This window comes from Lynx canadensis, chromosome X (genome assembly GCF_007474595.2).
Source record: "Lynx canadensis isolate LIC74 chromosome X, mLynCan4.pri.v2, whole genome shotgun sequence".
NCBI classification, from domain to species: Eukaryota; Metazoa; Chordata; class Mammalia; order Carnivora; family Felidae; genus Lynx; species Lynx canadensis.
Window position 1 is genome coordinate 42,756,939 of NC_044321.2, and position 23,926 is coordinate 42,780,864.

General features: G+C 41.2%; 1 protein-coding gene across 1 annotated transcript in view; it reads left to right on the forward strand.

Moving 5' to 3' along the window:
- CLCN5 (chloride voltage-gated channel 5) overlaps positions 1–23,778 on the forward strand; it is a 144,410-nt gene extending 120,632 nt beyond the window's left edge. Inside the window, exons 4-14 of the mRNA XM_030305792.1 lie at positions 736–887; positions 3,237–3,336; positions 6,907–7,094; positions 11,148–11,270; positions 12,122–12,328; positions 15,420–15,500; positions 15,739–16,281; positions 18,382–18,568; positions 19,803–20,201; positions 20,359–20,575; positions 21,760–23,778. Of these exons, the coding sequence (XP_030161652.1) occupies positions 736–887; positions 3,237–3,336; positions 6,907–7,094; positions 11,148–11,270; positions 12,122–12,328; positions 15,420–15,500; positions 15,739–16,281; positions 18,382–18,568; positions 19,803–20,201; positions 20,359–20,575; positions 21,760–21,850 (2,288 nt within the window). The 3' untranslated portion in view covers positions 21,851–23,778. The remainder of the gene's footprint in view (positions 1–735; positions 888–3,236; positions 3,337–6,906; positions 7,095–11,147; positions 11,271–12,121; positions 12,329–15,419; positions 15,501–15,738; positions 16,282–18,381; positions 18,569–19,802; positions 20,202–20,358; positions 20,576–21,759) is intronic.
- Positions 23,779–23,926: the final 148 nt, after the last annotated feature.

Consider the following 23,926-nt stretch of genomic DNA (forward strand, 5'->3'; position numbering starts at 1 on the left):
GCCAGTTTAACTCTTGAAGAGGCTGGCATGCTTTCTTTGGAACTCCTACTCAGGCAAAAGCTACCTCTTAGAATTGAACTACTGCCTTATAAATGTAAAATGGTTTCTGATGTGCTATGTCTACAAAGATCTTTGACCCTTTTGTCTCCCTTCCGTAACAGAAACTGAAATACCTAAGGGGCTCCAAGCTCCTGCATTTTGTTTCATAAATCCTTTCCCACTAAGCTTCAACTCCTGTCAGTTCTCCCTTTGTGCTGTCACGCTTATCTGTCCCTTTCCATTCATACTGCCTTAAGACACTCATCATTTTGTACCTAGATCACAGAAACTTTCGAATGTGGTGGATGTTCCCACCAGGTGATTATATTGCTTTATCAGCACAACCTAACTATAATCATCTGATAGTTTAAGGACTCACCTTTTGGTACTCAAAAAGGAGGTATTAAAATGTTTAGTGTCCAGGGGCACCTGGGTGGCTCAGTCGATTAAGTGTCTGACTTGATTTCAGCTCAGGTCTTGATCTCATGCTTCGTGAGATCGAGCCCTGTGTGGCACGGGTTGGGGGTGCTGTCAGTGCAGAACCTGCTTGGGATATTCTCTCTCTCTCTCTCTCTCTCTCTCTCTCTCTCTGCCCCTTTCCTGCTTGCTTGCTCTCTCTTTCTCTCTTGAAATAAATAAACTTTCAAAAAATGTTTAGTGTCTGAGGTACTAATGTCTATTTCCTGTTCAATACAGAGGAAAAGTCATACAATGGTGGAGGAATAGGTTCTTCAAATAGGATGATGGACTTCTTGGAGGAGCCAATCCCTGGTGTGGGGACCTATGATGATTTCAATACAATTGACTGGGTGAGGGAGAAGTCTCGAGACCGGGATAGGCACCGAGAGGTAAGACGAAAGATGGTCCATGTGTAAGTGTTAGAAAACAGCAGGGAAAGAAGTTGAAGATCTGTAATTCTTTATATGTATGCTCTCCTTCAGCCCTGGATGTGGCTGAATCTCAGGTTTCCATTGGCAATGTAGGGTTTTATTTTCTAATTTATTTTTATTTTTAGGGTATCTTGTATATGATTTTAAGAAGAATTTATAATTAATGATGATTTATCTTCCTATAGTAAGTAGTTGAACAGGATCCTTGCAGCCCTGAAATGGGTATAAGTGCCTATGTAAAGAGGTGAAGACAAACTTGGTGGAGGGGACCAAAATAAGTTTCAAAGATCTTCTTCCTCTGCCTCATTTCCCTTTTATGGTTTTCCTTTGAAACAGGGTTTTTAGAACTAAGAAAAGAAAGGGGGCTTCTTTTAAAGGAATAAAAGAAAAAAAATTCAGAGCCTTGGTGTTTACTGAAATATATGGGATAAAGTCCTTGCGATTATGGCTCTCAGACAGCCATAAAAGAAAATGTGTGCATTCAACTCAAACCCCCAAGACCAATCAGATCCAATTTAAGGATATTAATTTAATATGATAGGTAATAGGTGGCATTTATGGCTAAGGCCCAGATTCTTTAGAATTTGGTGAAGTTCCCCACCTTTCTTTTTTCAGAGTACCACTAAAACTTCTTAAAGCAGTCTGCCAGGGTCATTTGCCTTTAACTTGTTGCTATGTATCATTTAAATCAGGGAATCAAAATTTCTAGCTCATGTCAGGGCCACATGGAGAGCTTATGAAAGAGGTAGGGCCTCAGCCCCAGTGATCCTGATTCAGTGGGTGATCTCCTGGTGAGACATTTCTTCAACCTTAGGTGCTATTATTTTTCCTTTTGTATTATTTCTGTTTTGAGTCCAAATTTAAAATTTGATTTTTACCTTGTCTCTTTCTCTCCTGAGTTCATGATTCCCTTCTCTCAGAGCCAGGCAAGTCTCCTGAGCAGTCAGGTTCAGATTGCTTTTTGTTCTTAAGCCATTCCCAGCTCCTGAGTGATCTTCTCATGACCACTTAAACCCAGGGGTCAGGTTGTCCCAGGTACAGGTTTTGAAAAATTCCTCTGTAATCTTTGGGCTTGTGATAATCTCACGGAGTTTTCTATCCTAACTAAAGAAGGGGATCTCTACGAAACACTCTTATGTTTTTCATAAGGTTTCTGATATTTGGGAACACACACATACCTGTCCATCATATCTATTCATCACTCAGACTTTAGAATTTTTGCTGTCTGTAATGCAAAGTTCAGTTTGTCATCAGTTGCATATTCAACATGTTATTTACATTGTGAAAGTCACCCATGATATGACAAGGGCATATTTTCCCACTATATGAAAATGGCTGCATCTGAGACACATTATGCCAACTAATGACAATTCAAAATCAATTAGAATGTATTTATTAAGTGTTCAAAAGGGACTGGTTTCTTTGCATTAACTGCTCATCATCAGAATGGAAACACTGTCACTGAAAAATGTTACCTCATCTACTTTGAGCACTAAAAGTGGAAACTTAAAGTCTCAGGTCAAAATGAATTTTGAAACTGCTTTTAAAAGTTTTATAATAATTTGTGATTGTGATGTCACTATAGATGAAGATGGGGCAGCTAAGTCACAGTTTCAAAGATAAGAAATAGAGGTTCAGAGAAGGGGGAAGCCCAATGACAAAGCTGTCAGAATACTTGGTTTTGAAATAAATGTGGGCACTGAAGGGCTAAATTGACAAGGCTAGGGCCTAAAAGGCAAAACTTTCTGCACCTCTTGATAGTCTCAGCTATTCCCAGCAGGTTTTTGAAAATAAAGCGAAGCATCCCTGATACCGTTTAATATCTGTGATCAGTGAGGGGAGCAAGTCCTGGAACTTGCCAGCCCTGAAGCACTACCCTAGGTAGCAAGCCTCATGTTGTCCTTTCACCACTGAAATAAGTCTGTGTTTGTTGATTCTTTGCAAAACAATCCAGAAACCATCCCTAGAATATCTGATGTCTATGGCAGAAAGAGACCACTGCAATAAGCAAAACAGATTGATGGGATACAAAATTAGCAGCTGAATGGGGGAATCCCTGACTAAGGTACTTGGAGCCATTGCTCCAGTACTGTCCATGAAGGTGGTGGGGTTCAGTAAGACAAGGCTCACTAAGCCTCCCAAGTTCTTGGTGATGTTTGTTCAGCCCGGGATTATTTGAGCAGTAACTCCAAATTGGTCTCTGTTCCTGATGAATAGATTTGTCTTTGTACCTCTTTATTGTGTGTTTTAAGGTGAAAAAGTAAGGGTGTGTGTAGAGCGTACCAATTTTTTCTCATTTCTCCCTAGATTACCAATAAAAGCAAAGAGTCAACATGGGCCTTAATTCACAGTGTGAGTGATGCTTTTTCTGGCTGGTTGTTGATGCTACTTATTGGGCTCTTGTCAGGTATGGTAAACTGTGTTTGTTTCCTAAACAAATCTCTTAAAATCATGGTGTGCCCCTCCCCCAAGCCATGAACCAAGTTGAGTGCTATGCTTTACTGTTTTCCTACATGAAATAAATTGCTGGTAGACCTTTAGGAAGCTTGATGTTCCCATATGTAAAGGGATACTAATACCTGTATCTCTTTCCTTTAGATGAGGTTAAACAAGGAAATGTATTTAAATGAATTTATATGCTATAAAATATTGTATCCGTTTTAAGGTGCTGTTAGCATGCCTTTCAGTGATTGTCTTGAGGAAGAGCCCTTCTGTTAGAGACATTTTTTTTATTAAAAAAATTTTAATGTTTATTTTTGAGACAGAGCTTGAGCAGGGGAGGGGCAGAGAGAGAGGGAGACACAGATCTGAAGCAGGGTCCAGGCTCTGAGCTGTTACCACAGAACCTGACGCAGGGCTCGAACCCACGAACTGTGAGATCATGACCTGAGCCAAAGTTGGATGATTAACCAACTGAGCCACCCAGGTGCCGCAACAATCATTAAAAAACAAAAAAAACACATAGTACATGAGGTTTATAAGAGAAGATACAGAAGAGAACTTCCTGAGAGACCTCTGTAGCTCTTTCTTAAACATCTCTCTCATTTGGTGGTGAAGAGCAGTATGAAAGATGTGGCTCATACCCTCAGGAAGTTTACAATCTCAGTCTTTCATGCTGGCTGATGAGTGGGATGGTCCTACCCTTTCCTGTCATCTCCGGCGACTTCCCAAGCCACTCTAAACAATATATGATCTAACTAGGAATGGTACACTTGCTATGCTCGTACAGCTTGAAAACAGGCTCCCAAGCAGGCTTCCCTTCCCACAGGAGAAGCAGAAAGCCAAGAACACGTGACAGAGATTCTGAGTTGTATCCTTGTGGCATTAAAACGTGGGCCTAGGAAGATCTGGAATATTGAGCTGAAAGGGACGTTAAGTGGGAAACCTGGAGGTAGAGGGCATGAAATAGCCATTAGCACAGGCTCTACTTTGCAGCTACCTGAGTTTGGACCAACCCCATGGCTTGCTAGTTTTGTGACTTTTGGCAAGTTTCCTAACCCCTGGAAGCTCTAGGGGCTAATAAGAGTTCCTATAGTACATGTTTGTTCTGAGGACAGAATAGTAGATAAATGAGATCTAGCACAGGTAGCTCTCAGCACAGTGCCCACAATTGCTTTTTTTTTTTTTTTTTGCCCACAGTTTTTAACAGCGCCACTGCTGCTGTACCTAGAAAAAATTTATGAGCCATGGAGTATAAATAAATCAATGTTATATACATATATAAAGATAATACATACATATACATATATACATATATGTGTATATATATCATATGATTGCTTCAATGAAGGATGGCTCGTCCATAGCCGGGTTTTCAAAGATTATCTAGGGAAGGGGTCAGCAATGTCTTTTTGTAAAGGGCAAGATGGTAAATATTTTAGGATTTGTGTGCCAAATGGTCTCTGTAGCACGAAAGCAGCCACAGACAATAGGTAAGTGAGCACGGCTGAGACCAGGCAAAACTTTATTTAGAAGCATAGAGGCAGATTTGACCCTTGGGCCATAATTTGCCAACCTGTGGTCTAGGGTGTTAAAGCTACTCCTTCTGGCTTGCACAGGAGAGAGAGAATGGTCTGGCCAGTTTTTAAAAAATTTTTAATGTTTATTTTTGAGGGAGAGAGACACAGAGTGTGAGCAGGGGAGGGACAGAGAGAGAGGGAAACATAGAATCTGAAACAGGCTCCAGGGTCTGAGCTGTCAGCAGAGAGCCTGATGCGGGGCTTAAACCCACGAACTGTAGATCATGACCTGAGCCAAAGTTGGACACTCAACCACCTGAGACACCCAGGAGCCCCTGGTCTGGCCAGTTTAGAGTTGGATAATAATAGACCAAGTGGTCTGTAATGCTAAGTACTGCAGAGAGGCTGCAGAGAAGGAAGAGGGCTGAGAAAAGGTTATATAATTTAGCAGTTGGTAGGACATCAATGATCTTGGAAAGCTATCTCATAAATATTACGAGTCAGATTTCAAGGGGAAGCAACCAGTGTAGAAGTTTTGGAGATATTTGGGGGTCATTAGAAGGAGAGAAGGGACAGAAGCTTGAAATGGTAACAAGGACAAAGGAAGGCATTTTATTCTGTAGGGTAGGGGAAACATATTAGGAAAAGGAGGAGAAATAGCAATAGAAGGGAAGATAGGATTGAGGGTACCGCATTAGGTAGAATAAGACATGCACATGTGAGACAACATGGGGAACAAGCCTAACTCTGTAACACATGTTAATTTTTGAATCTGGGCAGTAAGTGCAGTAAGAATTAGAAGAAGGAGAAGGTAGGCATGGCCAAGAGGAGGTATCAAACAGCGTGTTAGATTTGATTAGGTTATTCAAGTATGTAAATAACCTGTGTTAACACTTTTAGCACCTACCCAAACATACATATGACATGGCCTCCAGCCTGCTGGAATGTAGGTATAATGTCCTCAACTTTTTAATGTATTTCTTATCACTAGGTGGCCAGTGAATATTTTTCTTTCCCTTGTACACACAGGGCATTTTGTTTTTAAGTATTGCAGAGCAACAATAGAAGCAGTGTGCCTGAATACAGAAACAATCTGGGAATTCAGAGGCTGTGAATTTTATGATGTCTTTGCTATTTCCCTAAAGCATGATTCTAGACCATTTAATTTCTTTATGCCAGAGTTTCTTCATCTGGACAACAGAAATGATGAGAAAGCCAGAAGTTTCTATAACTATCTTAACCCTACCAGTCTATTAACCATAGCACATAAATCCCCATTCACTATTCATCTTCTCATAATTTTCTTTGATGGATGCATAATAAGTTTTCACTATGAAAACTTCAGAATGTTCACATCCTAGGTTCAGAAGGCTTCAACGTGTCTATAGCTTCATCTAATTTTCCACGTGCATTGCAGTCTATGCTTTTACCGATTCAGTTCCCTTAGCCTAGAATGCCTTCCTGCCACTGCTCAGATTCCCTCATCCATGGAGCAAAATTGCTAACAAGGCTGAGTTCTTCTCCCCATAGTCTTCAACAGCTCCCTTCCTTCCCCCAGCCATGTCAAATAAATATATTCTTCAATGCAGGCAGTCCACATTTTCTCAGTCTTATATAATAGTGAGAATAAAATGATCTTTAATAAACTCGACTGTATTCATGGATCGGTATCCATCAACTGTAAGTCAAAGCAGAGTCTTTGCCATGTAAATCAACTAAAAGACAAGTATTCAGGCTCCTTGCTTCCACCCCACCACTTTGCCTCTCCTCAAGTTCCCCGTGTATAGAAATTCTACTGACATGGTGTTTAATGCAGACAGTGTTTTGTGTTTTGTACACTCCTGAACAGGCATGTAATGACAGGTGAAATCTATTAGAGGTGATAGGTGGGAATCAAATAGACCATCAGAAAGAGGTTGCAAATGGAACAGAAAAGTTTATGATTACCCATTATTTTGATGCCCTTTCCCTCGTTTTCTCTGACAACTTTGGCCTTCCCTTCCCTCCCCTCAAATCAGGCTCCTTAGCTGGCTTGATAGACATTTCTGCTCATTGGATGACAGACCTAAAAGAAGGCATATGCACAGAGGGATTCTGGTTTAACCATGAACACTGTTGCTGGAACTCTGAGCACGTCACCTTCGAAGACAGAGACAAATGCCCTGAGTGGAATAGCTGGTCCCAGCTTCTCATCAGCACAGATGAGGTAACATGTTGTGAAGATCGCAGAACCACTGACTTTTATTCTTTTTTCTTCAAGTTTATTTATTTTGAAAGAGGGAGAGTTCAAGTGTGAGTGGGGGACAGCAAGAGAGAGAGGGAAAGAGAACCCCAAGCAGGCTCTGCACTGTTGTTGCAGAGCCTGACACAGAGCTCGATCCCATGAACCATGAGATGATGATCTGAGATAAAAGAGTTGGGCACTCAACCGACTGACCCACCCAGGCATCCCCCACTGACTTTTATTCTTACATTTGCTTCATTTCTTTTTTTTTAATTTATTAAAATTTTTTTAATGTTTATTTATTTTTGAGAGAGAGAGAGACAGAGACAGAGAGAGTGTGAGCAGGGGAGGGGCAGAGAGAGAGGGAGACAGAATCTGAAGCAGGCTCCAGGCTCTGAGCTGTCAGCACACAGCCCGATGTGGGGCTCAAACTCAAAGACTGTGAGATTGGGGTGCCTGGGTGGCTCAGTCGGTTAAGCATCCGACTTCGGCTCAGGTCATGATATCACAGTCTGTGAGTTCAAGCCCCGTGTTGGGCTCTGTGCTGACAGCTAAGAGCCTGGAGCCTGCTTTGGATTCTGTGTCTCCCTGTCTCTCTGCCCCTCCCCTGCTCATGCTCTGTCTCTCTCTGTCTCAAAAATAAAATAAAAACATAAAAAAAAAAAGACCGTGAGATCATGACCTGAGCCGAAGTCGGACGCTTAACCGACTGAGCCACCCAGGTGCCCCACATTTGCTTCATTTCTTATACTGTACTCATGACAATTGTGGGATGTGCCCCCATTTTCCTTTTCATGAAAAGGAGAACCAGTGCCAGCTGCCTTTCTCTGTGGTTTAAGCGCAGCCCTATTTCCATCCATCTCTTCTGCCATGCGGAATCATTTGATGCTTACATAGTGGCTTAAAAGTTTTGCTTTTTTTAAAAACAGTCCTGGTGTTTCTTCTCAGTTGTTAGTACACAGTTGACTCAATCTGTCTTTCTCTAATAATTCCAGTAAAAATGTCAGAGCCAGCCAACAGGTACGCTATAATTTCTAACTAAGATGGAGTGGGTTAAAAATGTATCCATTGTATAGACTCCAAAAGTAATTTTCCCCTGAGCATTGCATTAGAACATTTTTTTAAAAAGGAATACATTCCATATCAAAATAACAGAAATGCAGGAATAAAATTGCCCATAGCCTGCTTTGGAGATTAAATCAATATTTTCATTTGTCCTTGTCTCCTAGCGTATATTTTTCAGTCAGTTAAAAGTGACTTTGTTTTTCAGTTCCTTTCCTTTCTATTATTACCGTTTGGGTTGTTTGTTGGATCTCTCCTACTAAAAGCAAAAACACACAAAACAGAACAAAGCAACTCTTAATTCCCATTTCTATTCTGTCTTCCACCAACTAAGACAGGTACCATCTCAGCTCACTACTCATTTACTCTGTTGGCGAAGTAACTGAGACAAGACTAGGATATTTATTTATACATTTATTTTTTTAATTTTTTTTAATGTTTTTATTTATTTTTGAGACAGAGACAGAGCATGAGCAGGGGAGGGGCATAGAGAGAGGGAGACACAGAATCTGAAGCAGGCTCCAGGCTCTGAGCTTTTAGCACAGAGCCCGATGCGGGGCTCGAACTCACAGACTGTGAGATCATGACCTGAGCTGAAGTCGGACGCCCAACCAACTGAGCCACCCAGGCGCCCCTATTTATACATTTAGAATGCATTTTTATTCCTACTTTGGTCCATAGATGATTTGAAATGGTGTGTGTGTGTGTGTGTGTGTGTGTGTGTGTGTTTGTGTGCATGCATACATACACACAGTCAAGGGAAAAGAAGGATAGGAAAATAATAAAATCAGAAATCAGAGTGTTTATGTACCTATATGACTGTACACATTGGCTTAGGGAAAGAGCTCAATTAAAGGGTTAAACACATGCCATATGTGTGAGAGGGTTTAGATCTATCCTTCTCAAACTGGAGTAAGGTCTGTGTGCCAGCCGGTGGGTGAAACCACAAAATAAATGCTGTGTGCCTTCTCAGAATATTTTTTTTTTGAAATTACATTTAATTACAAAGGAATGCAGAAGTCCCATGTTCATTAATATTAAACAATCTATGTTTCAGCTCTGCTCCTGAGTGTCCTACCCCCAACCCTTTCTCCTAGATTAGGAATACTTGGGTAGAAAAGTTTGAGAAGCCCTGGAATTTAGGGTGAGTGAGTGTGTGTGTGTGTGTGTGTGTGTGTGTGTGTGTGTGTGAGTGATTCCTTGCGTTTTTTTGTTTTTTTTTTTTTTTTTTTTTTTTTTTTTTTTTTTTTTTACCGTTTATTTATTTTTGAGACAGAGAGAGACAGAGCATGAACAGGGGAGGGGCAGAGAGAGAGAGGGAGACACAGAATCGGAAACAGGCTCCAGGCTCCGGGCCGTCAGCACAGAGCCCGACGCGGGGCTCGAACTCACGGACCGCGAGATCGTGACCTGGCTGAAGTCGGACGCTCAACCGACTGCGCCACCCAGGCGCCCCTCCTTGCGTTTTTTTGATCAATGGTGAAACAAGGATATGATCCATAGACTTTATTTCACCAGTTTTACACACATAGATGTGTGTGTGTGTGTGTGTGTGTGTGTAGTTCTCTGCAGTGTTACCACATGTGTAGGTTTGTGTTATCACCACCACAATCAAGACATAGAACTATTGTTCCATTACCACAAGGCTCCCCTGTGCTACCCTGTTATAGCCTTGCACATGTGTTTAAGTGTTCCAACTGTAGCGTTCAAACTGGAGCTTGAGATTTGCTCAAATGACAGATTTCTCTGGCTGTTTTTTTTTTTTTTTTTTTTTTTTTTTTTTAATGAATGAAATCCTTGCCTGGAGAGAGTCTTCTAGATTCTGAGTTCTCCTGCCAAGAACTTGGCCTCCAGGTCTCTGCCTCTAGTCAGTATCAGCTACTTGCCTTTCCATTCCCTCTCTCTCTCTGTTTCCCCCCTCTGGAGCCTTCTTCCTCCCTAGCTTCATTTGAAAGGCCAAGAGAGAGCAATTATCTATTCCTCTGAGGGACTAAACTAATGGAAAAGTTGTGTCAAAGCTATAACTCAGAAAAAAAAAAATCTGAGCAGTTTGGCTCTCCTTCTCTAGGTCAGTGAATTATTTTAATTACGTTTTATGTTTAAATCAGAAGTCCAGTGAGTTGTGTTTCATATACTTTGAGCAAGTTTCAACTTCTAATATTTTTATCAGTAAGCATTCTCTCCTAATGTTCAAAATAGCTTTCTTTGTAAGATGTAACTGTTTGTAAGCCCTTTATGTTGGTGACTCCTTATTCGTGGTCAAAATTATATTTATTTTCTGGCCATCTTCATTATCATAGGAGGATAGTCTCAAAAGTATATTCTCTCCATTTTAGAAATAGCTGTTGCTGTTTTATTCTTTGGGACAGCTGGTGTCTCACTGGTTTCGTTTTATGGTCACAGCCTGAAACTTTCTACTTGCATATTCTTGTTGCTGAGTCTGTGATAGCAAAACTCTTGCAAAGATGTGGTGATTCTCTATAGAACTGAACTGTGTATTTAAAGAAAAAACACTCAGGAATTTTCAACACTCTAACCTCCTATGAGAATTTGACACCAATGTAGGTAGCCAGCTGGTCTTCACCTCAAATGTGTAGCCAAAGTTCAGCCATTCCAGTAAAAGAGCTTTCAAGACTCTTAATAAAATTGGCATAAAATCATATATATTTGACTACAAAACCTATCAAAGTGTTCATAAGGAACAGGAGTTTGCTTCAGGTTTTTGTTCGTTCTTCGTTTTTGTCCATCCTTAGAAGCTGGTATTGGTTCCCTTTGGGTGTAGCAAATCCTCTCTTTTTCAGTACCAAGTGGGCTGACACTATTTCAGTATTGCCTTTCTGACAATTCTGGAAGGAACATCTTGAGCGATTTAATACTGGTCTTTTTCTTTCTGATCTCCTTTCCTGAAAACCGATTACTCAGAAGGGCGGCGTGCCTCACTAAAACAAGCTTCTTTCTTTTCCCTTGTTCCAGGGAGCCTTTGCCTACATAGTCAATTATTTCATGTACGTCCTCTGGGCTCTCCTATTTGCCTTCCTTGCCGTGTCTCTTGTCAAGGTATTTGCGCCTTATGCATGTGGCTCCGGAATTCCTGAGGTAAGTCTCTCAAGTGGTTTATAAATGGTGACAATAACGATTCCTTCCTGGTTAAAAGCCTTTAGTATGTATTCCAGCATATACCACAATTTGAATATAAAACAGGATCAGACTCTGAGGAAATCTAGAGTCTCTCTAGGTCTTTCCTCAAGTCTTCTCTCAGTCTGGGCTACCTGGAAACTAAAGGGAGTTGATTCCTAGCCCCCCTGGGGGTTCCTGGTGAATTAGGCCCCTTGAAGACCAACCCCCACTCCCTACCCAAGAAGCTCCCAGGGTCCCAAGATCCTGGCCTGAAAAAGTAGTGGTATTGTCAATTTTGTTAGAGTTGAAGAAACAAAGCTATTTTGCTACATTTCCTACAATATGATTCAGGCTAGGAGGATAGTTGAAATCCTGTTTCTAGCTACTTTGGGTTTAGATTGCTTGACAGTGACTGAAACCACTGAGATTTGAGGTTGCCCAAATGACCTTACCCCTCTCTGTTTCCTGACCAAGTCATAGTTATAAATTTCTTTGGCAGAGAATCAAGGCTATACTAGCCTGTAAGGATATAAGTAAGGAAAACACCCCCCTCCCTGCCCCTCTTCTCCATATACACAGACTCCCATGCTTGTACTCCCTTGCCCAGCTAACACATGGCCCCCCAAAATATAAGGAACATGAAATCTTAAAGAACAGTTCCTGCTTTCCTGGGCTCCCAGGCTTCCTCCCAAATTGGGGTCACTGTAGGTCAAACATTTATAGGTCATTTGTTCAAAAGGTGCAGTTTCTATAAGGAGGTCTGGATTATTGCTTTCCAGCCTTGCTTACTTGCTTAGCCTATATTCAGTCTCTCTGTTTTTGGCCTGCAGATAAAAACTATCTTGAGCGGTTTTATTATTAGGGGCTATTTGGGTAAGTGGACCCTGATTATCAAAACCATCACGTTGGTGCTGGCCGTGTCATCAGGCTTGAGCCTGGGCAAAGAGGGCCCCCTAGTGCACGTGGCTTGCTGCTGTGGGAACATCCTGTGCCACTGCTTCAACAAATACAGGAAGAATGAGGCCAAGCGCAGAGAGGTAAGAACAGGTGGCCCAAGTATTTTCTTTGTTGGTGAGAGCATAAATGGAACAGTCTTAGGGATGAGAATTTGGGGATTCTCCCAATGTCAACACAGACACCCTTTGACCCAGCAGCTCTACCTCTAGGAATTTAACCTACAGACATCCTAGCGCGTGTGTGTGTGCACAAAGGTATGCATTTGGGAATAGTTCATGTGCAGCATTTGTCAATATCATGAGAAAATGAAACCATCGCAATGTCCACCACTGGGACTGATTTGAATAAACAGTATTCTGTCCATGCTGTAGCATATTATGCAATCGTTAAAAAAAGAGAGCCTTATGTACATTGACATGGAATGATGGCTATAAAATATCATTCATTTTCAAAAGCCAGTTTTGGAACAATGCATACAAATAATAATTCAATTAATTTTTTTTTAAAATTATGTAAATGTGCACTTAGAAAGAAAATGTCTGGAAAGTGGTTTTACTACAAACTATTAAAAATGTCTACCTGCAGTGAGTGGGGAAGTGAGGTGGTAGTGAAGGACTTTAACTATAATAACTTTTACTATATATAACTATACAAGTATGTGTTGTTTCTATTACAAAATAAGTTACAAAAATAATAGTAGATTTTTAGAAGCAGTCGTTTATTCCTGTGAACGAATATGAACTCAGCCTGTGTTTCGGATGCCAGCTTTTTCATCTTTTATTTCTACTTACTGCCACACTGAATGAGTTTCTCTATATATTGGAACTCTCTCTGCCTTCTGCCTCAATCGTACCAGAGTAGTCCTGCCACAACATCTCTGTAGTGGTTCTCATGTTTATGCAGTTGCTAACGTATATCATTTTGAAGAGGAAGAGCAGTTTTTAAAAATGTTCCAAGTCATTGGTTACTTTAATCCTGATATAATGAAGGATTTAAGAAAATAATGGTTCTTGCTCTATTTTCCTTGAATTACAAAGAAATCACATATGAAATGGGTCATGGCCAAGGTCATCTCATTAGAAAGGATTTTTCACAAAATGGGAACCTAGTGATTTATTCTGAAAACCAAACAAAACAAAATAAACCATAAGGCCCAGAAGGAAGCTCAAAGATGTTGAAACTTCAATTATGGAATACATTTTGATAGTTCAAGGGGGAAAGTTCTTGGCAGGAGAAGAAGGTGAGCAGGAGAGAGAGAGGGAGAGGGAGATCTGAGTAACTTGTTTAGCTACCTGTCAAATGGTAGAAGGGCATAAAGGCAGTATTCAATTGCTGAGGTTGTTGAATGGTAATAATGCACAACAGAAGCTAAAGAGATGGAAAAAAAACATTTTAACTGGCAAGAGTAAAGTGTTGATTGCTGCTGGTTTTGCCTGGGCAGGGGTGACTTTGAAACTACAGATTGCCAGTTACTTTCATTCCATAAAATTGGCATTTCTGTTCAAGTAGTTCCTTATAGAAGGGGAGTAGTTCCTTATGAGAGGGAGTTTGGGCTATTTCTCTGTACAGATGTCATTTATTCCTCTAACTAGACTCAGGAATATTTGCATCTTGAGCTCACTTCCTATTGTTTATTTTAGACTTTCCAGTTATTTCTTCCTGTTGTTCTCACCATCGGCAGCCACCCTTTTGTGTCCTGGGGCCTTGTCAAAGTGGGCAGATGCTTGAGGGTAGAATAGGGATTTGAGAAGGAAGGGCATGGACAGACTCCACTCGGTCAACAAAAAAAAAATTAAAGCAAACTAGCCACCACGATTCTTTACTTTTTCTCATAATTCATCCCAAACAGTCACTGAAATGCTTTCAATGAAAGCCAATATATAGCTATGGATTTCGAAGTCCTCCCAAGTTAGCCCTGGAGATCTCAGTCCTTCCTCCCCTTCATTTTCCTGCCCTGCACCATCCTGCCCAGAGAAACCTGCCTATTTATTTTGCCAAGAACCATTTTATTCTTCAAAAACTCTTAATTTTTAATCATCTTTATTTTTTAATGTTTATTTATTTTGAGAGAGAGCACGCCTGCATGAGTGGGGGAGGGGCAGAGAGAGGGAGAGAGAGAGAGGATCCCAAGCAGGCCCCACACAGTCAGCACACAGAGCCTGATGTGGGGCTCGATCTCAAGATCCGTGAAATCATGACCTGAGCCAAAATCAAGAGTCACACGCTTAACTGATGGAACCACCCAAGCGCCCCTAAACTTTCTTTAAAAAATTTTCCTTACGAGTACAAATCACTTCTCACTCCACAGCAACCAGAATCTAATGAAAGGACCTTTTCTTCCCATTAATTCGGTGTGTTTTTCATGCATATTTTACATGCACATGCATATGCCTGCCTACAAAGGTAGGGCTAAGTATAATACTTGCTCTCTTTCTCTGTCTCCTTGTCCCTTTTTATTTCCCCCTGATAGCTTCTCCCCCTTCCTCTTCCTCTTCCACGTAGCCCTTTTCATTGCCACACTGAAACACCCTTAGGTCTTCTCTTCCCTTCAAAATCTATCTCCTTGCTTCTAGTTGCTTCTAGTTGCCTCCCTATTTCTTTTCCACAGGTCACTATGTATGGAGTAGGGCACATAGTACAGGAAACCCCAACTACCCATTGTATGAATATTTGCAGCTCCTGAATAGATGTGAGCCAATTGTTATTTTAGTTTTGTATCATCACAGCCTTCTCTAAACTCTCATTTAAAAGGCATTCCTTACCAAATAAAATAAAATAAAATAAAATAAAAGGCATTCCTTAACAGAGAGTGCTGTATAAATACATCACTGAAAATTCTTCATTTAGATGGTTCCTAGGTCTACAAACTCAATTTCATTAGTGAATGGAGAGTATTGAGGCTGGGGGGCATGATGTGGAATAAAGTACATGCCTGAATTAATTACAGAGGAAAGACCCTTTGCCTGTTCAAGCATTTGAACTGTGTTCAAAATTTAACATGCAGTGTTTGCTCTCAAATAAATATAAATTGAATTTTGTCTTTGATAAACTGGTTACAGAGTATGTAAAGTTTTAAAAGAAATGTCAACCACTAACGTTCCTTTTAAACATGTGATTGACAAAAGAAAGGTGGCATTATTTCTGTCACTAATTTTGAGTTTTGGATTGTAGGTCTTGTCGGCTGCAGCAGCAGCTGGTGTATCCGTAGCCTTTGGGGCACCGATCGGTGGAGTGTTATTCAGCCTAGAAGAGGTAACTACTTTTAACTGTCTGTAGAACATGCATGTTGCTTTTGGGTCAGGAATTCTGGCCAGTGTGTATGTATGGTGCAGTCCCAAAGCTCTCTGCTCAACTCCGTGTTTTACCACGTGACCAGAGATCTCTGGGCAGTTTTTTTGTCCTGAGCTCTCATTCCTGCAGCACCAGCTTTTCACCTGGAACTGTGTCTGCATACTGCTCTAAGTTTGCTTTCCCACATTCTTTCTTACAGGTCAGCTACTATTTCCCCCTCAAAACGTTGTGGCGTTCATTCTTTGCTGCCTTGGTGGCAGCATTTACTCTACGTTCCATCAATCCATTTGGAAACAGCCGACTGGTTCTGTTTTATGTGGAGTTTCACACCCCATGGCATCTCTTTGAGCTTGTGCCGTTCATTCTGCTGGGTATATTTGGTGGTCTGTGGGGTGCTTTGTTTATCCGCACCAACATCGCCTGGTGTCGGAAGCGTAAGACCACTCAGTTGGGCAAGTATCCTGTCATAGAGGTACTTGTTGTAACAGCCATCACTGCTATCCTGGCTTTCCCCAATGAATACACCCGCATGAGCACAAGTGAGCTCATTTCTGAGCTGTTTAATGACTGTGGCCTTCTGGATTCCTCCAAGCTTTGTGACTATGAGAACCGTTTCAACACAAGCAAGGGGGGTGAACTGCCCGACAGACCGGCTGGTGTGGGAGTCTACAGTGCCATGTGGCAGCTGGCCTTGACACTCATACTGAAAATTGTCATCACTATATTCACCTTTGGCATGAAGGTGAGGAGATTCTTTTGATGTTCAGTGGATATATGTGTGGCTATGGGTTTGAGGGGTAAAGCCAAGATATAAAATCTTCAAAGTTCCTGTGGCACTTCCAACCCCACACAACATTATCCCCCACCCTCAAGAGCCCTTTTTGCCCCCACATGTCCTCCTAACTTCCTAGAGAATTGAACTTTTATCAAAAATTATCTAAGCCTAGTTTTAGGCCAAATGCACACCTCAATGATGAGATGTAAGTAGAAATGTTTTCTCCTTTTCCGTGGAGCACATATTTTGCCCTCAGAAAGGATGGTGAGGTATTTATTCACGTGCATTTTGTATTAAAACAATATCTGCCCAACATGTTTTTGGTCCTTATAGGGTGGCTTTAGAGTTTGCCAATAAAGCAAAATATTAAGTTGAACCAAATGAAGTAGCCAGTACTCAACCATTTTGACCACTAAAAGAGCAATCTCATCAAGTTCAACCTGATCTATAGCTAAATGTATTCTTTACAGTCATTATCAGTGTGCGTGTATTGAGAACTTCACAGGTGATCCCAAGTTAATATTAAAACTCTCAACAGCAGACATCAGGCCAGCATCTTTTATTTTCAGTACCTGTTATCATTTCTGTATTTCAGAAGAAACCAGAAATGAACATTTGTTAAGGTATTTTCCTCCTCCTTCCTAGATTATTTGTCTTTCCTTTAGCACCCAACTACTGAGTTATTCCCCTCTATTCAAACCAGACAATGAGAGACAAGCGCTCAGTTTAGGCAGTGCTAGAAACCTCTGAATTGTCATGCATCTTCCTAACACCCTGGAAAGTCTTGCTGTGCTTCTTGAGTTGTTTTTTTGTTTGTTTGTTTGTTGTTTGTTTGTTTTTTCCTCATGGCTTCCTTCTTTTAAAGTGAACTGTCAGGGGGCGCCTGGGTGGCGCAGTCGGTTAAGCGTCCGACTTCAGCCAGGTCACGATCTCGCGGTCCGTGAGTTCGAGCCCCGCGTCGGGCTCTGGGCTGATGGCTCAGAGCCTGGAGCCTGTTTCCGATTCTGTGTCTCCCTCTCTCTCTGCCCCTCGCCTGTTCATGCTCTGTCTCTCTCTGTCCCAAAAATAAATAAACGTTGAAAAAAAAAATTAAAAAAAATAAAAAATAAAAAAAAAAATAAAGTGAACGGTCAGACCATCAAACCCACCCAGATTCAAATGCATCCCAAAATTGAACACAAGTTATTTAAAAATAATCTGCTATTTCAATGATTTTGCCCTTGTCATAACTTCCTTCCCCTAACACAGTAAATTGAGATTTCACTGTAGTATCCTAGGAGTCAAGAAATAGAGCAGGAGACAGATGAGAGGGTTTTTTTTGTCATTGTTGGTTTTGTTTTGTTTTGTTTTGTTTTTTGGATAGTCATGCAATCCATAGTTACTACCTCATTTTTAAAATGTAATCATTTCGTCTTTATACTGTTACAAAATAAAATGAAACCTCATGTACCATCCTTTTCATGTGAGCAATGGGTTAAGATTCAATATATGAGAGTGGTTTTAAGCATTGCATTTAAACCCCAGCACCAGTATTTACTGTATCTTGAGCTTGGGTGAGTTACTTAACCTCTCTGAATCTTAAGTTCTGTGTGATTTGGGAATAATAACGCCTATTCCTGGGGTGGTTATAAAGAACTGAGGAAATCTTGTTAGTGGAGTATCCAGCATAGAGCATGGAAGATAGTCGATAGAGGGTAATTGTTGTTTATAAGAATTCAGCATTGGGGGAAAATGTCTGCATACATGAGAAACTCCATCTATTTTCCTTTTTCTTTGGGAAAGGCTTAATTTCTGCCTCCAGTTCTGTGTTGGTCTGGAGAGTTCAGGCTCTTGCCTGATGGACCCCGAATCAGGGTAAGCTTCTTTGCAGTCGTACTTGCCTGCGCGTCCCAGAGAACCTCTAGCCCCTGTAGCATTACACAAATATTTATGGCCACTTGCTAGCATAGTGCATAGTTAAATTGTCATTGGCCTGTTTGCTTCACAGAGGGTCAGTCCTCTAGCCCTTACCACATGCCAGGCAAGCGCATCATTTCTCACTAACCATCTGTTGCTTTCTCTTTGCAGATCCCATCTGGCCTGTTTATCCCCAGCATGGCTGTTGGTGCTATAGCAGGCCGACTTTTAGGAGTAGGAATGGAGCAGCTGGCTTATTACCACCATGACTGGGCCATCTTTAATAGCTGGTGTAGTCAAGGAGCAGATTGTATCACCCCTGGACTTTATGCGATGGTTGGGGCTGCAGCCTGCTTAGGTGGGTAGTGTTTGCATTGATTTCAAAGAAGTTGCCACACAGGTGACAGAATAAAGATGTGTGATATTAAACACAGTCGACTGCAGAGTTTGAGAGTGCAAGCAAGCACACATGAGCAGAGGAGGGGAAGAAGGAGAGAGAGAGAGAGAGAGAGAGAGAGAGTGAGAGAGTGAGTCAGTCTTAAGCAGGCTCCACGCTCAGCACAGAACCTGACGCAGGGCTCCAGAGGTCATGAGATCATGACCTGAGTGGAAATCAAAAGTCAGATGTTCAACCTACTGAGCCACCCAGGTGCCCCTGAAGGTTTTTTTTGTTTTTTTTTTTTAATGAGCATCCATTTCCTGTTGGGTTTGCCATTTTTCAAGTGCTTTAAGAAAGCATTCTTTATCCTATAGCTATATTCCTCCCTTTTGAGAGTAATTTTACTCTCAAATTTCATCCTACTAAGGAAATTATCAGAAACTCAGATAAGGATATCTGCCCAAGAATGTTCATCACAGTATTATTTATGATAGCAAGAAATTGGAATCAATTTAAATATGTACAGTAAGGGACTGGTTAAATACATTATGGTGAATCCATATAATGTTATACTATATAGCCATTGAATGTGATGCTAATATTTAACATCTTTAAATCCAATGTTAAATGAATTTGTAATAATATATGAAATGTTCCTGACATAAAGTGGGGGGAGGGGAGCATGGTGGGGAATTAAACATATAATATGAGCTCACCTACCTACAAATACATATTTTTGCATAGCGAAAAACTTGAAAAAGTTGTTCCAAATTTTCACTCTGCTTATTTCTAGGCAGTGAGCTTATGGATAATGACTTTCTTTTATATACTTAAAAACAATGTTTGAATTTCCCACAATGGCCTGTACATTCCAGAGAACCTATAGTCCTAGCAGTGTTATACCAATTGTGGATATCTTTTGCAATTACTTTTCTAATTAGGGGGGAGAAAGCAGCACACAAATAAGAAACAAAAGAAGAAAAATCCAGATGGCATCTGGTGCTTTTATAGATATTATTTTGAGAAATCTGACTCACATCCATTATAGACTTACTTTAACCCAGCCGCTGGGGTCTGTGCAGTTATAGGTGAGACCTCCTTTTAGCAATGCTTCTGGTACATGGGCTTTGCCTGGATGGGCTCCTGTCACAGGCCCTTAATTGTAATGAACCTGGACTTCTGTTTTTAGTAGCCTGTATCTGTTTCCTTGTAGGTGGGGTGACTCGGATGACTGTTTCTCTCGTTGTCATAATGTTTGAACTAACTGGTGGCTTGGAGTACATTGTGCCTCTGATGGCTGCAGCCATGACAAGCAAGTGGGTGGCAGATGCTCTGGGGCGGGAGGGCATCTATGATGCCCACATTCGTCTCAATGGTTACCCCTTTCTTGAAGCCAAAGAAGAGTTTGCTCATAAGACCCTGGCAATGGATGTGATGAAACCCCGTAGAAATGATCCTTTATTGACTGTCCTTACTCAGGACAGCATGACCGTGGAAGATGTAGAGACTATCATCAGTGAAACCACTTATAGTGGCTTCCCAGTGGTGGTGTCCCGGGAATCCCAAAGACTTGTGGGTTTCGTTCTCCGAAGAGATCTCATCATTTCAATCGGTAAGGATTTCAGAAAGGGGATGATGGAATCCACTATGGAAATAAAATAAATATGTGCAAAATGGGGGACGACACAGGGAGGACAGGACCAATGAGGGGCCAGAATGATAGAACTGGCACTTCTATTTTCAACTTTTTTTTTCTACTTCTCAAATAGAAAATGCTCGCAAAAAACAGGATGGAGTTGTGAGCACTTCCATCATTTATTTCACTGAGCATTCTCCTCCGATGCCACCATACACACCACCCACCCTAAAGCTTCGGAACATCCTGGATCTCAGCCCCTTCACTGTGACTGACCTTACACCCATGGAGATTGTAGTGGATATCTTCCGCAAGCTGGGACTGCGGCAGTGCCTGGTTACGCACAATGGGTGAGAGCTCTTTGGTGAAGGCAAATTGGATCGTGGGAGGAAAGAGTGTAGAGAGATAAAGAAGAACCCAATTCATCTGAACATTAGTAGCATGTATAGGGCCTTTTGAAGCTCTGAGATGAAGACAGATGTGTTTCTTTTATCATCATGATTAATGGAAAAGGAGTTTGGGGAAGAAAGTGTGATTGGGAAATGTGAACTGCTGGCTGCACATTATAAATAACACGGCCCCTCCCCCACAAAGGAAACGGCTGTGTTCTTGTGAAGAGACAGCACCAAAATTATAATGATATTAGGTATTATTCGTATAGTATTTGGTCCTTATGATACCTGTGTTGTTATCATTGGAGGATGATAAAGCCAAGTTTCAGTGAGGTTTAAAGATTTACACAAGAGCCCACAATCAATATATAGTAGGGAGAGGCTTTAAACACAAGTCTTCTGACTCCCAAGGCCAAGGCTCTTTCTTTCAGGGATATTTCTTATGCAGTAAGGAAACCCTGCTATTTTTATTGGAAAAGAAGGGAGGTTGAGGAGAAGGGTGGATTTTTTTCTAAACATGGTATGCCAATCCAGCAATTATATGAGAATTTCACTCTCTAAAATTTCTAAATGTTGTAACAGATGTCTTGCAGGATTGAAATCAGCAAGGGGACTTTCCCTAACTGATTCATTCGACATTTACTGAATCCCCTACTTCATGCAAGAAGGTATTCCACTAGACTCCATGGAGACACAAAAGTGAATAAGGCCCTTCTCTGCCCTCAAGGAGTGCACAGTGTCACAGGGAACCTAAGAACACAGGAGCATGCATTCCACAACAGCAAACAAGACAAGTGTGTAGATCATGCCGTTGCTGCAAGGGGGTCACGGTCATTGCTGGCCTGTAGGATCAGAGAGGGTGTTCTGGAAGAGCAGCATTTGAACTGAGTGGCAGGAAATAAGGTTCAGATACGTAGAGAATATTTAAAGCAGAGGAAATAGCAAGATGTGAGACGTGAAGCAGAAATGCCTGCAGCCTGTTTAGGGACCCATGTGCCGTCCCATTTGCTGGGCACACATAACACTGTAAGGTGCAGTTAGTGTTTGAAGACAAAGTTGAAAAGGCCTGAGGAGGAAAAGCATCACCATTGAGAATGTTAACTACCGATTTGTTTTTGTTTTGTTGCCTTGTTTTCTTTTAGGCGATTGCTTGGAATCATTACCAAAAAGGATGTGCTAAAGCATATAGCACAGATGGCGAACCAAGATCCTGACTCTATTCTCTTCAACTAGAATCACAGGGTTGTGCTGGATATAAAACAGGAAGGACATTGCAGACCATGGATGTATTTTATTAACTGGGTACCCAAAACACATTTCCCATATTTGGATGGTGAAGTTATATTAGTGTGTTGTCTCTTTCCTATAAGTTAACCAGTTGCACTACATAATCTCTGGAATTTAATCTCTTTAGGAGAAAATACAGTTAGGCTTCTGTGATATCGCATTAGGAAGAGTTCATGAGAGAATAAACAAGATTGCTAGGGTTTAATTCTTTAAAATTTTTTTTTAATTTAAAACATAATTGTTAGCCAATATGCAATCACTGAAAACTATGCAAGAAAAATTCCAACCGTCCTGACCTATAGCCTGCAGAAAGCTCATGACCAAGTCACTTTTTTGGACTCTGTCATTGGTGGAAGATGAAGTGTAAACTAAGGGGCTTTGCTTTTCCGAACACAGAAAAGAAAGCCAGAAGGAAAATAGTAATGCTGTTTTCCAGACTGTGAAAATTCAGTTCAAATGTTTTCTTGTTCCTGTTACAATATTTAGCATTATTAGTTTGTGTGTGTGTATGTGTATGTTAATATCTGATTATAAGACAATGCTGCTTTGGTTAACCTCCTCTAAACAAATTTAGAGAGGTTGACTTTTATAGCTTGCTTGTTCCTGGTACTCTTTTGAAGTGCACAAAGATAAGTTATGGAACTTTCTCCTTGTCTGCCAAAAGGGTGATTTTCCAGATGGTATTTGTTAGTCCAGTAGACAAGGACTTTGCCATGAATTCGTTAGTAACAAGGAATGATTTCTCCAGCTTCCTTGAAATGAATGATTAGTAAAGTTCTAAGCCAAGTCAATGACTAGGAATTTCACGTTTTTTTGTGAGGTCCCAACTAATTCTCTTACCCAGATGCCACCTCCATGAGTGATGGTGCTTTAGGCTTCTGGAATATGTAAGAATAGTAAAGGGAACCAAATCTGGACTGCATACTGATAAACCAGGGAAGATCCTGAGCTGTATCTGCATTCTCATGCATTCCTTCGTAAAGACCACCAGTACTAAAATAACTGGGCACTCATGCTTCCTTCCAGTGTTAAGTACATATAACAGGCCAGTTGTTGTCCCTGTGAACATGAATTAAGGCTTGGGGTACTTTCAAATCCATTTGAGGCATTGGAATAGGATAGGCAGCTGTGACTCCCTTGGGGTTCCTTAGAATTCTAAATAAAATACAGAACCATCCTAAGACCCAGGGGTGTGAACAAGGCCTGGTGACACCAAAGGTGCTTGTATCCAATTGAAAAGGTGCCTGTCTCAATTTTCTACCACCTTTACTGCAGTAGAAAAACATCACACTGTAGGGACGCCCGGTGGAATCACAGAGCTACCACCATCATTCCGATACCGGTTTCATTTTCTGTTGTTGTCCCCATGTGCAGCTGGTACCCCTTGTTTTCCTCCATTCTTTTCCCCTCCCTCTCCTCATTCCTGAGTCCTGTCTTTGGGATTGAGCGCCATGCCTGGTTAATCATTCCGATTTCAAAAAATAACTTCCAGGGCTAGTTAAATTGTAAACCAGGGCTCAGCAATCTTAGGGCACATGGACCAGAGGGAACACACAGCCATTGGCTTTGCTCTGTAGCCCAGTTGCTGCCACTGTGCCTCCCTCCCTTCCTGTGCAGATGCCCACAGCAGCAAGACTTAACTGCCAGGGCTGCAAGTTCAGCCTTTCCTGTTTGACAAGTCTGTTACCCCCCACCCCCACCCCTTGCACCACCATTCCAGCCTAGAACCATCAGTCACTAGGGATATCCTCCCCCGCCCCCTTCCCCTTCCCCCAACACCTCAGGGTTCCTCATTTTAAAAGTTGCTGAGCCCTGAATCTAGAATTTCTTTTCTTCCTTTTCTTTTCTTTCTTCTTTCTTTCTTTCTTTCTTCTTTCTTCTTTCTTTCTTTCTTTCTTTCTTCCTTCCTTCCTTCCTTCCTTCCTTCCTTCCTTCTTTTCTTTTCTTTTCTTTTCTTTTCTTTTCTTTTCTTTTCTTTTCTTTTCTTTCTTTCTTCCCCTAGTTCTTATCTTTCCAACATCT